General features: G+C 27.6%; 8 protein-coding genes across 8 annotated transcripts; 4 read left to right on the forward strand and 4 right to left on the reverse strand. All coding sequences in view use genetic code 12, as the record gives it.

Annotated features, from left to right (window-relative positions):
- Nucleotides 1-10: 10 nt before the first annotated feature.
- On the reverse strand, nucleotides 11-1027 carry KGF55_003269 (uncharacterized protein; the record flags this gene model as incomplete). The annotated part of the gene is made up of 1 exon (XM_051758044.1): nucleotides 11-1027. One exon carries the CDS (start codon nucleotides 1025-1027, stop codon nucleotides 11-13), a length of 1017 nt encoding a protein of 338 aa, XP_051613641.1.
- A 189-nt stretch (nucleotides 1028-1216) lies between these two features.
- Nucleotides 1217-1792, forward strand: KGF55_003270 (uncharacterized protein; the record flags this gene model as incomplete). Its single annotated transcript, XM_051758045.1, has 2 exons — nucleotides 1217-1247; nucleotides 1341-1792. The coding sequence occupies 2 exons, from the start codon at nucleotides 1217-1219 to the stop codon at nucleotides 1790-1792; spliced, it is 483 nt and encodes a 160-aa protein (XP_051613642.1).
- Nucleotides 1793-2158: 366 nt separating this feature from the next.
- On the forward strand, nucleotides 2159-2545 carry KGF55_003271 (uncharacterized protein; the record flags this gene model as incomplete). The annotated part of the gene is made up of 1 exon (XM_051758046.1): nucleotides 2159-2545. The coding sequence occupies one exon, from the start codon at nucleotides 2159-2161 to the stop codon at nucleotides 2543-2545; it is 387 nt and encodes a 128-aa protein (XP_051613643.1).
- Nucleotides 2546-3135: 590 nt separating this feature from the next.
- Nucleotides 3136-8298, forward strand: PLD1 (phospholipase D; the record flags this gene model as incomplete). Its single annotated transcript, XM_051758047.1, has 1 exon — nucleotides 3136-8298. The coding sequence occupies one exon, from the start codon at nucleotides 3136-3138 to the stop codon at nucleotides 8296-8298; it is 5163 nt and encodes a 1720-aa protein (XP_051613644.1).
- Nucleotides 8299-8609: 311 nt separating this feature from the next.
- Nucleotides 8610-10556, reverse strand: FGR43 (Fgr43p; the record flags this gene model as incomplete). The annotated part of the gene is made up of 1 exon (XM_051758048.1): nucleotides 8610-10556. One exon carries the CDS (start codon nucleotides 10554-10556, stop codon nucleotides 8610-8612), a length of 1947 nt encoding a protein of 648 aa, XP_051613645.1.
- A 1925-nt stretch (nucleotides 10557-12481) lies between these two features.
- On the forward strand, nucleotides 12482-13894 carry PTC1 (type 2C protein phosphatase; the record flags this gene model as incomplete). Its single annotated transcript, XM_051758049.1, has 1 exon — nucleotides 12482-13894. One exon carries the CDS (start codon nucleotides 12482-12484, stop codon nucleotides 13892-13894), a length of 1413 nt encoding a protein of 470 aa, XP_051613646.1.
- Nucleotides 13895-13971: 77 nt separating this feature from the next.
- On the reverse strand, nucleotides 13972-17688 carry CRP1 (Crp1p; the record flags this gene model as incomplete). The annotated part of the gene is made up of 1 exon (XM_051758050.1): nucleotides 13972-17688. The coding sequence occupies one exon, from the start codon at nucleotides 17686-17688 to the stop codon at nucleotides 13972-13974; it is 3717 nt and encodes a 1238-aa protein (XP_051613647.1).
- Nucleotides 17689-18025: 337 nt separating this feature from the next.
- On the reverse strand, nucleotides 18026-18808 carry KGF55_003276 (uncharacterized protein; the record flags this gene model as incomplete). The annotated part of the gene is made up of 1 exon (XM_051758051.1): nucleotides 18026-18808. One exon carries the CDS (start codon nucleotides 18806-18808, stop codon nucleotides 18026-18028), a length of 783 nt encoding a protein of 260 aa, XP_051613648.1.
- Nucleotides 18809-18886: the final 78 nt, after the last annotated feature.

Here is an 18886-nt window from a genome sequence, read left to right on the forward strand (position 1 = left end):
AACTCAAAATTTAAAGTAAATTGCAACTATCTAAAATATTACATCTGATTGCTTTTGAACCTTGAAATTCATTGATGAATTTGTTTACTTGAGCATTATTGAAAAAATATCTTGGAGACGTTGTCGAATCACCTATATCTTCTATCAAATCATAATAATGCTCTAATACATGTTGATTACCAGATTTAACTTTATCGTCATAATTTTCAGTTCCAAAAACGTTATTTTTAAAACACTTTTTCAAAACTTCATCCATTTTTGTAAACACTATATCAAAAGAAACACCCAGCTCCACAAGATAATCCAAGATATGCTTGTCCTCATGTCTAACACCTTCAATTGAATCAATCAATAACAAGACTTTCTTTAAACGATGACGTCTCTCAATATAATTCATGATCATATCACCTTGCTTTTCAATACCTCTTCTCCCATAACCGGGACTATCTATAAGTCTTAATTTATTCGACATTCTAAAGCAATTTAATGTTTTTGTAAATCCTGCTTTTGCTGATACATACGCTAATTGATCACTTTTACTCAACGACTTTTTAGGGATTAACAAATTATTAATTAAAGAAGATTTACCTACATTTGTATGACCCATGACTAAAATTTCCGGTAGATTTCTTAATAGCTCTGGTTTTATCCCAAACGTTTTATTTGAATTTAGACCCTTACTTGCCTGCTCAGTTTTCAAAATTTCGTATTTAACATCTGGGATTTCATTAAACTCCGCCAAAGTCCAGTCTATATTAACTTCCAAATTATTGAAAAATTGTTGAGATTTTGCAACTTGCCGTTGACTATATGTTTCATATCCTTCATCTTGAAAAATGTCATTAAGCATATTCGGAGTTATTATCTTTGATCGTATCTTGTGATTGTGATCATTTGAATGTGAATTTACATCAACTTGATGGATTAAGCTTTTGAGTTTAGGTTGACCTTGGGGTATAGATTTTGTTAAATAATCTATTGATAAATATCTATTAAGCGGTAGTCGCTGGCATGATCTATAAGACATCTTTCATTAATATTGGCATGTAGCTGCAAAAAAGATCGATTGATCTATTTTTTATCGCATAATACTTAGGCTAATTACGTATTATTCAATTTTAACAACTAGTCTACTGCTACAGCTTTACTATCTTATTCAACAAGCCGATAGACTCTGATTTTCATGATTTACTGACGAAACATCATTTTTTTCAGCATGGTCAAGATCAGATATTCAGTTCTTTTTGGTATGTAACTAAAACTTAATTGCATCGGTTTATGATCTCGACTAACTAATAATTAAGCATTTATAATTACCATTATCGTAGCCGGATATCTAGGTTTTTCACTGATTCAAATTATTCACGACAAAATAGTTCATTTCATAACTTTTGGCATTTTAACCATTGAATTTTATTTTATTTTTGATACCCAATACAAATCATTGAAATTAATTCGATATTTGACTTTTACTATTTGTACAATCGGAGGAGGAATAATCCTGGAAATCATTCAACATTTTGTGAATCAAAAGAGGATATTTGATCCAATCGACATCGTTTGCAATGTACTTGGAAGTTTATTGGGTTTGATTTTATCAGTTCTTTATCAAAATTATCGCAAGGGAATTGCCAAAAAGGAGAGATTACGATATCATAAGTTGATGAATAATAATCCTGAATCTTTGGAAGAGAATGCCATTTTGAATGAAGATACTAATGAAGTTGAATTGGGAAGTGATGGGAGAAGTACTCCAAGTGATTATGTTAACATACAAATGAAAGATGTTTAAATTATGCTGTATATGCCTGCTCTTGTACTGATTATAATCAACTATCAAGTGACATATATAAGTTAGGCATGCTCAATTGCTTTATTAGTGTAGCTCATTCCGTTATTTTATATGTAAAATCAAGGGTTTGTAATCAAATTAGTAATTAGCCGCATTTACTAAATACTAGACAAATCTTAGAAATTTTGCGTTATATTAATCATAATACACAATATGATTCATGAACTAATCTCATCATCAAATGTAATCAAAAGCAATAGATAATAGATCTTCATATCATATATATATTACTTTCTGATAACTTTTAACTCAAGTTTTTTTTGGTCATATTCAAACATAAGTCAATATTCAAATTAATTTAACAAAATGAGTGATAATTTATTTTATGGAGATATTAAATCTTACGATATTCATACATATTGGAATAATAATAATCCAAAAGATAGAGAATTTGCATATAATTTAAGAGAAAAAGTATTAAAAGAATTTGCAGATGATATAAGTAAAGGTGATATAAGGGTTTATAAATTTTGGGATAAACCAATCGGTCCTCATACTTTAAATATGTGGGAGTTAGATTTTAAAACTCCAGAAATGTTTGTTAAATTGGTTCCATTCTTTCAATTAAATCATGGGAAATTATCAGTTTTGATACATCCAAGAACAAGTCAAGGCGATTTAAAAGATCATACTGATAATGCATTATGGTTAGGACATAAATTAAGATTAGATACAAGTTTTCTTGAAGATTAAAATGGGGAGGAATGGTATTTAAAATAAGTATTAGCTTATAACTAATGATTGTTCTTGTATGTAACTTCTTTATAAGATTATGAATAAGTATTATTTATTTTATTGTACTTTATGTAAATTTCAAAGTTTGAAACAAATGAATAAAGTAGTGTTAATGTAAAATTCTTTACAACATCGATACACATGGGTTATCAAATTGTTATTTATATCACGATGTTATGGTGATAAATTACTGATTATATCTAAGCTTGTAACCTTATGATCGTTAAGATATCTCTCAATTGGTGTTTTGTGCAATCTATTACGTATTACTATAATTCTTGTTATACGTATTACTATAATTCTTGTTATACTCAGACTCTATATTGTTTACATTTTTCATTTAAATTTCAAAATCCAATTTTGTTATAATTTAAATTAAATTCAATATTTTCACCAATATTTTAGTATTCCCTTACTTATCATCATTTCAAATTGGACAAAATTATATAATTTTTCAACTCAAAACTCATTATCAAATTTAGTTTTAGTTGTTGATTATATTAACTGTGTGAAGATTTATTGCTCAAGCATATATATATAAACTTGTAATGCCTGATGCCAATGGAACAAATTCACAACAAGACCAACAACAAGAACAACAAGAACAACACCATCACCAACACCATCATCATATATTCAGGAATCCACATGAAGATGATAATTTAGAAAATGATAAACCACCAAGGGAACTGACAGACTTTGATAAGTTATATAGATCCATTTCAAATGATAGTAAACATGATCAAAATAAAGCATACCGTAAAAACGTACCAAGAGAAGATTCTACTCAAATAATTGGTAATCCGTTATCATTTTTTAGTCCATATGAAGATACTAATGAACGTAGAGAAGATGAAAGTGATGAAGACGAAGATAATTATAATGTTGATAATTACGACAATAATGACTATAATAATGGCTATAATAATGACTATCAACAACAACCTCCACTGCAAGACATTACTTCAAATATGACCCATTTGAAACCTCAGCCAGACAACGAATCACAATCAAACAATCTTTCGACAAACAATCTATCAACACCAGCCTCACCAAGAACAAGAAAACCATTATCAAAGTCACAAACTTTTGGGAGTTTTATTCCAAATTTTATGCCTAAATCTACATCCACATTACATGATGATCAACTGAATGTTGGTCCACAACAACCACAATTCCACTCTCATAAATCAAGTCAAGACGTGAAAGCTGATCAAAAGCAAAAAGGTTTCAAAAATAAATTGTTTGGTGAAAGGAAAAGACATGAGCAAAGACCTACAACTTATGGATCAAACATTGGTCTTGATGACGAAGAGGAGAATTCTTATAGACTGACGGGACTTAGAGCTCAAAAGCTTATTTCAGGATTATCACTTGGAGGTCCTTCTTTAGGATTAATGGCATCTTGTTTATTAGAGGATGATCGAGGAATTTCTAGAGCTCCACTACTCTTAAACTTATTGGGTTTCAAAATCATTGATATCACTGGGAATGATTATGCGAGAAACAGAGTTTTAAGAATTGATTTAGAATATGGAGTTGGAGCTGAAAGAATGGTTTGGTCAGTTCAGAAAACTGCAGCAGATATAACATTATTACATGCAAAATTGAAATATGAATTATTCAAGACAGATTTTGGAGGCGGCAAAACTCAACTTCCAAAACTTCCACTTCCACCTGTTAAGAAATTGAATAAGTCAAAGAGAAATAAGATGAAATCTAATATGCCAAGTCTTAATTTAACAGTTCCTGATACTGATAACCGTTCTATACAATCAAATTCATCAAGGATATCGAGAATTCGACTGCGTATTGGAAGTATTACTTCCGTGGTATCTTATGACAAACATGAAACCCTTGAATTACGTCAAAACAGAAATGCAGAATATAGACGGAATGCTGAAGATTATTTAAGAAAACTTATTGAGGAAGTTTCCCTTAAACCAATATCAAATTTGTTATTCATTTTTTTTGAATTATCTCCACTTTCTGCGTTATTAAATTATGAAAGAGGTTATCAAGGTAAACAGGGATTAATCCATGTGAGTAGCTCAGCTAGCTCTCAAGGTTGGAGAGTTGGCCATTTCAAAGCCGATGATTTGAAGGGGATCTATGATAGAAGAACAGATAAGTGGATGCTTGTAAGAGATAGTTACATAATGTATGTTTCAGATATAAACTCAACCACTCCTTTAGAAGTATACTTGTTGGATACGGATTTCAAAATTCATACCAAAAATGATCCATTTAAGGAAGATAACGAAGAGGAAAATTTAGTAGACCCCAATTTTACTACTGTTGAAGATGTTAAAAATCATATACACCAACACAGTCAATTGTTTCATGGTTATAAGATTTACCTTGAAAATAGGGAAAGAAAATTAACTATTAATCCTGGTTCAAGTAGAGAGCAATTGGCTTGGTTGAAATCACTAAGGAAGATGCAGCAAGCCTCAGAATGGGGTGTCAAACATAGATTTGACTCGTTTGCTCCCGTTAGAACGAATTGTGCAGCACAATGGTTTGTTGATGGTAGAGATTATTTTTGGGCAGTATCAAATTGTATTGAAATGGCTAAAGAAACAATTTTTATACATGATTGGTGGTTATCGCCTGAATTATATTTAAGAAGACCTGCAAGTAGCAATCAACAATATAGAATAGATCGTTTGTTACAAAGAAAAGCAGCCGAAGGTGTCAAAATTTTCATCATTGTTTATCGAAACGTTGGTTCAACGGTTGCAACAGATTCTTTATACACGAAACATTCATTGCTTTCCTTAAATGAAGAAAATATTCATGTCATAAGATCACCTAATCAACTTTTACAAAATACTTTTTTTTGGGCTCATCATGAGAAACTTTGTATAATTGACCAAACATATGCATTTTTGGGGGGTATAGATTTATGTTATGGAAGGTATGATACAGCTGATCATGCCTTAACGGATGATTCTGAATTAGATTTTGAATACCTAAAAAAGAATCCAGAATACAACGGTGATATATTATCTAAATTTCAAATATTTCCTGGAAAAGATTATTCGAATCCTAGAGTGAAAGATTTTTTTGAGTTGGAAAAACCGTATAATTCTATGTATAATAGACAAACTACACCAAGAATGCCATGGCATGATATACATATGTTTACTTATGGTTCAATAGCTAGAGATTTATCAAGACATTTTGTACAAAGATGGAATTATTTGATAAGACAAAAACGTCCTAGTAGATTGACCCCATTATTAATTCCTCCACCAGATTTCACACCAGATGACGCTAAGATAGCTGGATATTCTGGAACTTGTGAAATGCAATTATTAAGATCTTCTGGAAATTGGTCGTTAGGTCTACAAAGATATGAACAAAGTATTCAAAATGCATATTTAAGTTTGATTGAAAATTCAGAGCATTTTGTTTATATTGAAAATCAATTTTTTGTTACTTCATGTGAAATAGATAAAACAGAAATTAAAAATAGAATTGGTGATGCTTTGGTAGACAGAATTATTAGAGCTCATAGGGAAGGAACGAAATGGAAAGCTATCATTGTAATCCCATTAATGCCTGGGTTTGAAGCTCAAGTTGATCAAGCCGAAGGTTCTTCTGTTAGAGTTATAATGCAATGCCAATATATGTCAATTTCCATAGGAGATACATCAATTTTTGCAAAATTAAGAAGAAAAGGAATTGATCCAGATGACTATATTCAATTTTTTTCATTAAGAAAATGGGGTCGTATTGGATCTCAAAGATCATTAGTAACTGAACAATTGTACATCCATGCTAAATGTATGATTGCAGATGATAGAGCTGTTATTATTGGTAGTGCAAATATTAATGAAAGATCAATGAGAGGAGTTCGTGATTCTGAAGTGGCCGCAGTGATTAGAGATACTGAAACAATTGACACAACAATGGATGGTAAACCGTTCAAAGCTGCTAGATTTGCTCATACGTTAAGGATGAGGTTGATGAGGGAACATCTTGGTGTGAGTGTTGATGTTTTTGATGTAATAGAACGTAGATTTGCAAATATCAAAAAGTTTGCTCAAACAACAAAAGGATTAAATTGTGCAACTAATCAATTTCTGAACGAAAATTATAAGGTTACATCAGCAATGGTTGAACTTGCTTCAAGAGAAGTTTTGAAACAACATAATGGAACAGACAGATATATTAGTTTTATTAAAGTAAATGGTTTAGATGCTGAAATAGTTGATATAAATTATGAAAGAGAAGAAGTAGATACACCTGCACCTTTGCAACTTCCAACAATGTTTAATAATAGAACCGGTCCGTTCGAAGCAAATAAGGGAGTTCGTGACAAGAAAAAACATTCTTATGATAGTAGAGTTCAACGTAATCAAGAACATAAAGATGACGTTGCAGGAAAAGGTTTAGATCAATATAAAAGTATATTAGCTGCAACTGCTAGAGTCAAGAATGACGAATTTTTGCAAGATGTTGCCTTGAAAACAATGGAAGTAAATGACAATAAACCATTCTTGCCAGTTCTTGAAGATGTTTTGAATTTTTTAAATTCTAATGATTATGAAATGTTTAATAAGATGGATGAAGAGTCTGAACAAATTATAGATGAAAGAAATAAAGAAAGGTGGTTATTATTAAAGAAAATTGCATATTTACAAAGAGTTGCAGCTAGAGAACAACATTTTGCAGAAGTTGAAAATGAAAAAAGAACTCAAACCGGATTACCACCTTTAAGTCAAACTGCACAATTATCAGATCAAGAAATATCTTCAGATTCTAACATTAGTATTTTAGAAACCAAAAGAAAAACAACATCATTATCAGATCCAGCTATAAAAGAGCTTCTCGAAAACGTAACTACTCCTGCTGCAAAAGTTTCCAAATTTATGGACCCTTACAAATTTGAAGATCCATTAGATCCCTTTTTTTACGAATATCTTTGGAATGAGCACGCAAAAAGAAATACAGCTATATATAGAATGGTTTTTCATTGTCAACCAGATAATTATGTTGATAGATGGTCTGAATATACCCGTTATACAAATTTACAAAGTGATTTTATGAAAGGACAAATTTCTGAAGCTGACGGATTTGTATTGAATCCATATAAAGATCGCACAGATGGTGAAAAAACTGATATACATTTGGCTAATGATGCTCAACACCATTTTGAAAATGAGGGTGATAGTGAGTACGGTTTATTAGGTAGAGTTCCACCTTCAAAAGAAGAGTTACAAAAGCAAGAAAATGAAAGTAAGATTAGACATAAGTTAGGTCGTAAAATGAGTTCGTTTGCAGGTGCAGCAGAACAAAAGATTGATTCAAAACTAGATAAAATTAAGGATGACGAAGCAAAGATAGAAGAAGACAAAATCAATGACAATTATCAAAGTAATAAACAAGATGAAATTAAAGGTAATGCATACGATTCTACTAGAAATTCTTCTGATTCAAATGAAAAAGTAAGATCACGATCAAATACTCATTATCAACATCAACAACCTAAAATTCGTAAGATTAGGGAAAATGGTTATGTGAATCGTAGAAGAATAATGAATGCTGATGTTGTATATGATAAAGCTACAGCAGAAAAATTATTATCTGCAATACAAGGGCATTTAGTTTATTTTCCAACTAATTGGTTAGATGTTGAATTGAATAATGATAATTGGTTTTATAGTACTGATAGAATCCCACCAATGGAAATATATGATTAAAAATAATGATGATGTATTAAGTACTAATAAGATATAGATTTAGAAAACAATGTATATGCGATGAATTACAAATAACATCATGATGTTACGACTAAAAGATTCTACAACAGATGAAATCTCTGAGAATAAGTAAATTTAAATCGACGACACAATCAAAGCTCTTTATATGAAATTTCTCCTAAATAATTTATAAACCTATAACCCCTGACATATTAAATGTATAGTAATACAAAAATATAAATGACAAAATGAATTGAAAATATTTTATATAACCCCCAATAACCAGAATAATCTTTTTTAAAAATCCTAATTTATTTTTTAAAAGTCAAACCTGAAGAAATATAATTTCCATTAGTAACATAAAAAATTTCTTTTAATACTCTTTGATAATTTAAATCATTATAAATTAAATTTTTATATTGTTTTTTATTAGTGGATGATGATGAATTATTAATTATTAAATGTAATCCTAAAACATTTAAATTTTTTAAATTTGGTAGATTTCCAGCCAATTTAAAATTACTTGAAACAACTGGACTAAATGCAAAATGTAAATAATACCAAAGATATTCATTTAAACCTCTTTGATTTGATTTTGAAATGAAAGATATCATTTGATCATTTATAATAAAATTTTCATCTAATTTTAAAAAATCTTGTAACCAAACATCATCAAATAAAGTATTTATAATTAAATTTTCATAAATTAACCCATAATCATATAAATTTAATAATGATTGATTTGAATCTATACATTTAAATAATAATGATCTATCAGATAAATTTGTTGATTTATCATTCACTAATAATCTTTCTAAATTTTGTTGATTTTTACAAATTGTATCATTAATAATTTGTGAAATTTCTAAAGTTGGTGATTCAAATTTTATTGATAAATTTTTTAATTGATTTTTTAAATTCAATTGAATAGTTTGTATAATTGATTTTGTTTGACAATTTAAACAATCAAAAGTTGGATTTATTGCTAAACTTACCAATGATGTTGTTTTTGAAGTAATTAAATTTAAAAATTGATTTGATGTGTTTGTAAAATCATTATGAATTGAATTTATATGAGTTGTTTCTATTATCTTTAATTGTAAATTGGCTAAATATGATAAATCTATTGCCTTTGATAAAAGTTCAATACATTCTATAGATTTATTACCAATATATCCTTCTATAGCTAATGAGTCTAATAATAACAATTTACTTGAACTCTCTGAACTTAAGGATTGGAAAAAATATACCCAAGTTGGTAAATTTATACAATTTGAACTTGATAAATTATTTAAAACATTCAACATAGATAGTCTATCATTACTTGTTTGTTCAACAAATTCTAACTCTCTTAAATTTGATAATGAATTATTAAGGTCTAAAGCCATTCCAAACATATTTAGACTCACTGCATCTTGTTCATCATCAACATAATTCATTTTTAATTTTTGTAAATGAGGAAAATTTAAAAGTAATGGATCTGTTAGTGATAAATCTCTTATTGATATACTTAACATTGTGACATTTGAAATTTGAAATTGACTTGAATTTTGGAAAAAATACCTTATTGGAACATGAGGGGCAATTAAACTATTAAGTTTAATTGAATGATCGTTGTTTCCATACCCATGGGACGAAAGTAATGATGATAATGATGTGGAAGAATGTTGAGAGGCAGGTGAAATTGGTACAGTCGTTTCCGTTGCTGCCGGTGACATTGATTCTGTTGAATCAATTTTTGGAATATTGTTATTTGATGATATAAGATCTGGACCCACTGATAAATTGGTTGTGAAAATTAATAAATTCATTGTTTCTTCACTTACATTGAATATTAAATTTTTGATCAATCTTCCTAAACTTGGATTATTATTAATTGAATATAATAATCTTTGAAAATCTGCTATTGATATTAATGAACCATAATTGTCTTGATCTTTATTAATTGCCTTTTTGATGGTTTGTACAACACTTGTATCTTCATGAACTATTATTTTTGAATATAATGAATTTGTAGCTGGGAATGACCAAATTTTACTTGATAAACTTAAATTTAATAAATCATTTTGTTGTAGATGTGAACAAATTTGTAATAGTATATTACTTGGTAATTTATATATTGAACTATTATGATTTGAATTTTTAGTATCATCAAAATCAGGCTTTTTGGATGATTCACTATTGAATGTAAATTTATTACTTATATTTAAAATCAAGTCGGTATCTGAATTATATCCAACATTATTACAATTTACCATAACAATGTTAAGATCTATAGATTAAAGTAAAAGTTATAATATTTGATTAATAATTCTTTTCAAATTCATTCTGATTTTTATTATCAAATGTAGATATAGTTAAAGATTTATACTAAATTTGAAATTTAATGTTTAAAGGTTAGATATTTGAATTAATTTAATTAGCAAAAGTAACAAGGGATATGATAATAAAAAAAAAATCATCATATTGTTCACAACTAACATTGCATTTAAAAAAGGTACACCAGTAACAAGTAACAGGAACTCCAACAGTATCTTTCTTTTTATGATGCATAAATATAATTGTAGTAATATGTAGTTTTGAAGGCGAACTTTACTAAACCCTTGAAGGCGTTAGTATTGGAATGCAAAGGCAGAGGTAAATACAATACTTGCCTTAATATTTCTGTACTTCATTAGATTTTATTAAATGGACTTCAGGTCCGCAACCTAAAGTGAAGATTTATGTATAACAACTTATAAAAGTATTTGATTACTATTGTTAAATTTAAAGAAACAAACATTTACGGACTTGTTGGTAGTAGTACAAATATAATTACATAATAATAATGTGATTCTAATTTTAATCAATAAAACAAAAATGAATTTAATACTGATGTTTGATGTTAATGTAATTTCAAATAGTCGGATGAGGAAGCTTATAAAACTGTTCCGTGTAAAGTAATTAATAAAGAATCGTAAAAAACACAATATAAACCACTAAGCCATACCCATTTATTGCTTTATAAAAGATTGTGTTCCGGATATATGAATTTTAATTAATTTGTTTCAAAATTAATTTTTTTTAAGCGGCTGGATCTTTTATAAAATAAATCGGGTTTCGCTTCTTACGCATAAAAAACTTAAATTCCTATATACCCATATAATCTAAAGATTTTACTTATTTTGATTGACAAACGTCATCACACTTTAAATTTAATTATCAATGTAATTATGAACAGTTATTCATAGTGCAATGCATCATTTTTATAAATTAAAGCTTCGAAAAGAGAGATTTAACGGCAATTCTACGTTGTTAAAGAATTGATTGGATGGGGGCATCATTGAAGACCGAAAAATCTTGACACTATAAGATTATGAAATAATTAATCTTCTACTTACTACTTATGCAAAGCCCCAGATTCTCACACATATTAAAAATAATGCATTTGAAATATATAATAAAAAAGACGAAGTGAATAAGCTGTACTCAGAACTTAACCCGTTATTAAATATCGGTTATAAATTATTGTTAAAAACTAACTCATCATCAAAGAATAATTTTCAATCAAACAAAATACTTAAACGACTAAAATTGTGAAATACCATAAACAAATTAAAGCACCGAAGGAACTGATGAATCTTCAATTAAGGCCTGCCTAAAACTTGAAATGCGTAAATCCATTCTCTCAATCGTATTTACCGAATTTAGGTTCGCATTAAGTTTAACTCAACATTTCAATCATCTTTACTTCATGCAATATTAGGTTTTTGGCATATGTGTATGTAGTAGTCACACGCTTTCACACTCATTCACTAAAGTGTTGAATAATATCAGGATTGCTAATTATTTAAAGCTCTAGACTTATATTAAATTTTAATTAAAAGGAACTCCGTAAGACTTAAAATACGAGTTTTTGACATTGTACTTATATGTGTAACAAAAACTTTAATTTTGCGACATCGAGAACTTATACCAAAATATTTATCAAACAGCTAGGTTATCATACAATTTATACTCTTTATCTAGTTGAATTGAATTTGAAACAAATTTTATAAAATCTGAGACATTCGGAGTTAAAAGCATCATTCACATTATTCTATATAAATACCTACATAAATATCATATTATTTTACAGAAGAAAAACATTGACTAATAATTCATAACGATCACTATCTACTAATTTTAGGAACAGTGTATTATCATGCTGGATATAATAAATAAAAATGAAATATTGAGTCCCTCACCTCAGGACTTACTTAATAAGGATGATAAGCAATCAACAATAGATGACACGAAATTTAAACGACAAGAAAGTAGATACATTGCCCCAGAAAATATGAATAGTCCATCCATGGATCAACCAAATATTTCATACAATATTCCACCCAAGAATCATAACTTGAAGAATTCAAACCTGTCCTCTTCTTCTTCATCATCTTCACAAACATCACAAGAAAATTCCATTTCAACCACGACATCAGCATCGAATTTATCTCAATCTTCAAATTTTGATCCATTTGCAGGATTATCTTTTAAAGTAGGAGTAGCAGAAAATAAAAACTCAACATATAGATCCAAAATGGAAGATGTACATACATATATTGCTAATTTTGCAGAAAGAGTAGATTGGGGTTATTTTGCAATATTTGATGGTCATGCAGGAAAAGATTGTGCAAGATGGTGTGGAAATAATTTACATACATTATTGGAACAAGAAATAGATTTAAAGATGCAAGATCAATCTACTACTACTACGAGTAGTAAAGAAAACTCACCACCAATTGACGATATTAATAATACGGATATTCCTTCACCTAAGGAATCAGAATCATCAATGACTTCAAATGGAGAAAGTATTGACTCAACTATGTCAAATAATTCTTTACAATCAGCAGAAAGTGCAACATCATCAACTTCAAGTATACCATTGAATGGTAAATACGACATGAAGGAACATTTATATAAAAGTTTTTTAAAAGCTGATGATATAATAGAAAAAAATGGTACGGGTACATCAGGATGTACAGCTGCAGTTGCAGTATTAAGATGGGAAAGTGAAAATGAAGATGATTGTTTAATTGATTCAACAAATTTAAAATCATTACAAGAAAGTTCAAATAAAAAATATGATTTTATACCCACAAAAAATCATAAAAGAATGTTATATACTTCAAATGTTGGAGATTCAAGAATAATACTTTGTAGAAAAGGTAAACCATATAGATTATCATATGATCATAAAGCTTCAGATTCAAATGAAATAAATAGAATAGAAAAATCTGGAGGTCTTATATTAAAAAATAGAGTAAATGGAGTATTAGCAGTAACTAGATCTTTAGGTGATACTTATATGAAAGATTTAGTATTAGGTAAACCTTTTACAACATCAACTAAAATAGATGAAGATGATGAATTTTTAATTATTGCATGTGATGGAGTTTGGGATGTATTAAGTGATGCAAAAGCTTGTAAATTTGTTAGTCAATGTTTTGCAAAAGGTTTAAATACTAGTGAAACTTCTAAAAAATTATGTCAATTAGCTATTGATAATTCAACTATGGATAATGTAACGGTAATGATAGTTCAATTTGATAAAAACATTTTCAAGCAATAGGAACTACAAAACAAAAAACATTTATATAGGTTAAGCAATGTACAACCTTATCCAACCTAAAAACTAAGAATACCAATTCACTCTTCCACTGGAACTATCAACTCATCATCCTCTAATTTAAAATCTTTAACATTAATCTTTGGTTTATATAATCTTAAAGCTAAAGAACTTAAAACAACACTAATTGAAGATAAAGCCATAGCAGCACTTGCCCAAACAGGATCTAATCTTGAATTATTATAAGGATAAATAACACCAGCAGCTATTGGTAAACCAATCATATTATAAATTAAACTCCAACCAAAATTAAATTTTATACGACGAAATACTTTTCTTGATAAATCAATTAATGTTATTAAACTTAGTAATGGATGTAATTTATTTAATAATATAAAATCACTTGATGTTACTGCTAAATCTGCACCTGAACTTAATGCAATACCAACATCAGCTGATGCTAATGCGGGTGCATCATTAATTCCATCACCAACCATTGCAATAACACATTTTTTATTATTAGTTAATTTTAATCGTCTAATTCTTTTAATTTGTGATTCTTTTTCATCTGGTAATACTTCACTTACAACATTTTCAATACCAATCTCTGCGGCTATTGCATTAGCAGTTAATTTATTATCACCTGTTATCATCCAAGTTTCAAATTTTTTAGATTTTAAAAAATTTAAAATTTTTTTAGTTTCTGGTCTAATTTGATCTCTTGCTGCCATCATGAAAATCAAATGATAGTTTGAATCTTTAAAATATGTTGGACATTTTAATGCTACTAACATTACTGATTTACATTCAGATTTCCATTTTGTTAAAAGATTTTGATCATGTTCTGATATTGTTACATTTTTTTCAATCATTAGTTTCTCATTACCTAATATAGCTTCAATTGGATCTAATTCTGACCAATTTGTATTATCATCTGTTTCATAAATTATTTTACCACTTAATCCACGTCCAGGAATTGTTTCAACTTGTGGGATTTTGTTACCGAATAATTCAATTTTAGATTGAACACTCAATTCATCAACAAACAGTTTAATAGCTTTGGCTAATGGATGACTAGAAGCAACTTCTAAATCTCTACTAATTTGTAATGAAAATTGTTTTATGATTGGATCTTTAATAACAAATGAATAATTAGTAACTGACATTTCACCTTTTGTTAAAGTACCAGTTTTATCAAAACAAACAATATTTATATTTGCCCCATCTTGAAATGCAACACCTCCACCTTTAGCTAATATACCATATTTTGCAGCTAATCCAGATCCAACAAATAATGCAGTAGGAGCAGCTAAACCAATACCACAAGGACATGCAATAACAAATACTGCTATAGCAAATTCTAATGACCAAACTGTCCAACCACCAATATCTATATCAAGATAAGAATCAGGTAATGAACCTGAAAATCCTAAAGATAACCAAATAATCCAAGTAATAATTGCTAAAAAAATAATTATAGGAACAAAATAACCAGTAATTAAATCAGCAGTTCTTTCCATTGGAGCTTTTCTTAATTGACCATCTCTTACAGTATTTACAATTTGACTTAATAATGAATCACTTTCTAAACTTGTTACTTTTGCAATTATTGAATTATTACCAATATTAACAGTTCCTGAAAATATTTGATGACCTTCTATATGTTTAACAGGAGTTGATTCACCAGTTAATGCACTTTCATCAAAATTGGAATTACCTTCAACTATAACACAATCAACTGGTGGTGATTCACCAGTTGAGATTTTAATATAATCACCAACTTCAAGCATTTCTAAATCAACTACCTGATCATTTTCAAATCTACCTGATTCATTATTTTGTTCAATTAATGTTGCAACATTTTGTTTCAAATCACCTAATTGAGAAATAGCATCTGCTGTTTTAGTTTTTGAATAACTTTGTAATAATTTACCAATTAATAAAAAAAATGTTAAAAATACAACTGAATCAAAATAAGTTGTATGAAATCCCATATGAGTTTTTTTGGGTTGTTTTGAACTTAATATTAATAAAGCAATACTTGCAAAATAAGCAACAGTAGTACCTAAACTCATTAATAAATTCATTGATCCAAATTTAAATAATCTTTGTTTAAATGAATTTTTATGAAACCATAATGATTTAATTTCCTTTATAGCTTTTCTATGAAATGTATCTGCTGCAAAAAAATAAACTGGAGTAGCTAAAATAAATAAAATCCAAGAATCTCTTGATGTATTACCTATCCATATGGGTTCTTCTACCCAAATTCTAAAAGGATGGGTTTTCGATAGTAAAGACATTGCAACTATACCAAATATAAATGTTGGAATTGCAAAAACAGTAGCTAATATTAATCTTAATGTTAAATTCATTAATTCACGTTTAGCTAATTTTCTAATATGTTCATCAATTGAAACAGATTTAACTAATTCACAAGTAAAAGATCCAGGTTCTTCAGTAATTTTATATTGATCATTTATATCATCTCTTAAATGATTTAAATCAAATAAAATTTTTCTAATTGTAATATCACGATTAGGAATATAAGTAAATTTAACAAATGGATGTTTTAAAGTAATTGGATCATTTATAATAATAGCATCACCAAAATTAGATAAATAATTTGTTATAATTTCAGGACAATGATTACAAAACATTCCATCAATTTTTAAATTTATAGTTCTTGGTTTTAATTTACCACTTGTAAAATTTATTTTTTCAATTTTTAAAATTTCAAATTCAAATCCACAATCTTCAACAGTTTCTTTTAATTTTGAAATATTTTCATGTTGATTATCATCTTCTAATACAAATTGAGCATTTTTTGTAACACTGTTGATTCCACTTTCTAATATAAATGGTAAATTTTTTACAGCTGATTCAATTGAATTTGCACATGCTGCACAAGTCATTCCACCTATTAATGCAGTGATTTTAGTATTGATCGACCTTTGAACTGGTAAAACTTCAATTAATTTACATTCAAAACCCAAATCATTAACTTTATCTATAATTTGATTGATTAATTGTTTATTTGGTATAATTGCAACAATTGATTGTTGAATTAAATTAATTGAATAATTTGATTCATCATTTGATTTATTTTTTGAATCTGAAAATAATGATTTTAATGCATCATCAACTGAATGAACACAAGCTGAACAAGTCATTCCAGTTATTAAAAATGAAGCTCTAAATTCTTGTTGTGATATTTCAACTTTTGTTTCAATTGAAGATTGATCTGATGATGATTCTATTTCATTTCTATTATTAGAACTTTTTTGATTTTGACAAACTTTACAATATTTTAAATGATTCTTTGTTGATTTTTTATTAATAAATTTTTGATAAATTCCCCAAAAATCAAAAAATCCATCATGAATTTTACTAATTCCATGATTATCAGCTTCTAAATCTTTTATATCAAATTCAGAAGATAATTTAATTTCTCCTCTTTCCATAATATCCCATTTTATAACTTTGAATCCATTATTTTCTAATCTTTTAATGATTTTTTTTAAATCAATTTTAAAATTAATAGATTCATTACCAAATAATTTAACTTCATCTTTATTAATATAATAAAAAATTTCTTTATTTGTTACTAATTCTCTTAAATTTGATTCAACAATTTGATCATTTTCAATTTGATTTAATTTATAAAAATGTGATATGATTCTTTTGATGGATAATTCACATTCATTACAATGAACATTTGTTAATTTCAAATATAATAAATTCATTTTAGATGAAGATGATGTTGAAATTGATGATGAAGGTGTCGAAATTGACATTATGAAGCGAAAAGTAATAATTACAGAAACTTTGAATAATGAAATGGCTTATTGCCTTCCCTTTATTTGATTTGAGATATTAATGCCCTCCATATCTTAGTTTTTTAAATATTTAAGTTGCAAAAATTAAAGTTATAAAATTTGCGTTAATTATGCGAGTTCATATTATGTAACATTTATTAAATGACAAATAGACTAGCGTATATAACTCATACATCATGAAGGACATAAAACTACTACTTAAATTATAATTAATAGAATAGACATTTACAATTACTACTTTTTTATGTTAGATTGAAAGTACTTTTTCTATTTAATCTATAATCTATAATTTGACTTATATAAATTGTATTAATAATGGTATAGTCATTCCACACACTAAACCAACTAGTTTTTCAAGAATTGTATGAAAGAATAATGATGTTATAACAAACAGGATGTACCACAATACAATAAACAAAATTGATAAATATACAATATATTTTTTTATATTATATGAATCATCATTATCATTAATTTCTTGTTGAAAACCGGCAGCTTCTTCAAGATCATTTGATTTATATTTTAATAATTTTGTAGATATAAAAGGTATAATTAAATTCCAAATTAATAAACTATTTGAAATTAACATAGTATAATGACTTGAAGAATCAAATAAATTTATCCATTTCCCATTTTCCTTCAAACATTTATATTCAGTATAAAATTCAGTTTTTGAACAAAATGCTCCTAATGCTATACTTATTCTTTCAAATATTGGAGATCCAAAAAACCATTCTAATAAAATTATCAACCATATTACATTTATTACATAAATTTTAAAATTTTTAATAGTTGATTGATCTTTTAATGATATTGATATTTGTAAATTATGAAATTGTAATAAATTAATAAAATATAAAATCGAAAACCATAGTATCATATAATTTCTAACAATATAATTCTCTAAAAATTTAACAAACCAAATTTCAGAAATTTGTTTACTATATTTTGTTGAATATAAAGATACTGGTACTAATATAACATATGTAATTGGATATAACAAACAAACTAAATTCCACAATTGTTTAGGGTTTTTGTAGCCAATTTGTTTGACCCTGTTCAATAATGGAGTTGTCATAGCATTTGTTATGATTTAGGTGTTGGTGTTAATATAAAAATAATATAACTTTAAGAGCTATGATTCTATAAATAACTT

Source organism: Candida pseudojiufengensis, assembly GCF_024610245.1.
Source record: "Candida pseudojiufengensis strain CBS 10847 chromosome Unknown scaffold1, whole genome shotgun sequence".
NCBI classification, from domain to species: Eukaryota; Fungi; Ascomycota; class Pichiomycetes; order Serinales; family Debaryomycetaceae; genus Lodderomyces; species Lodderomyces pseudojiufengensis.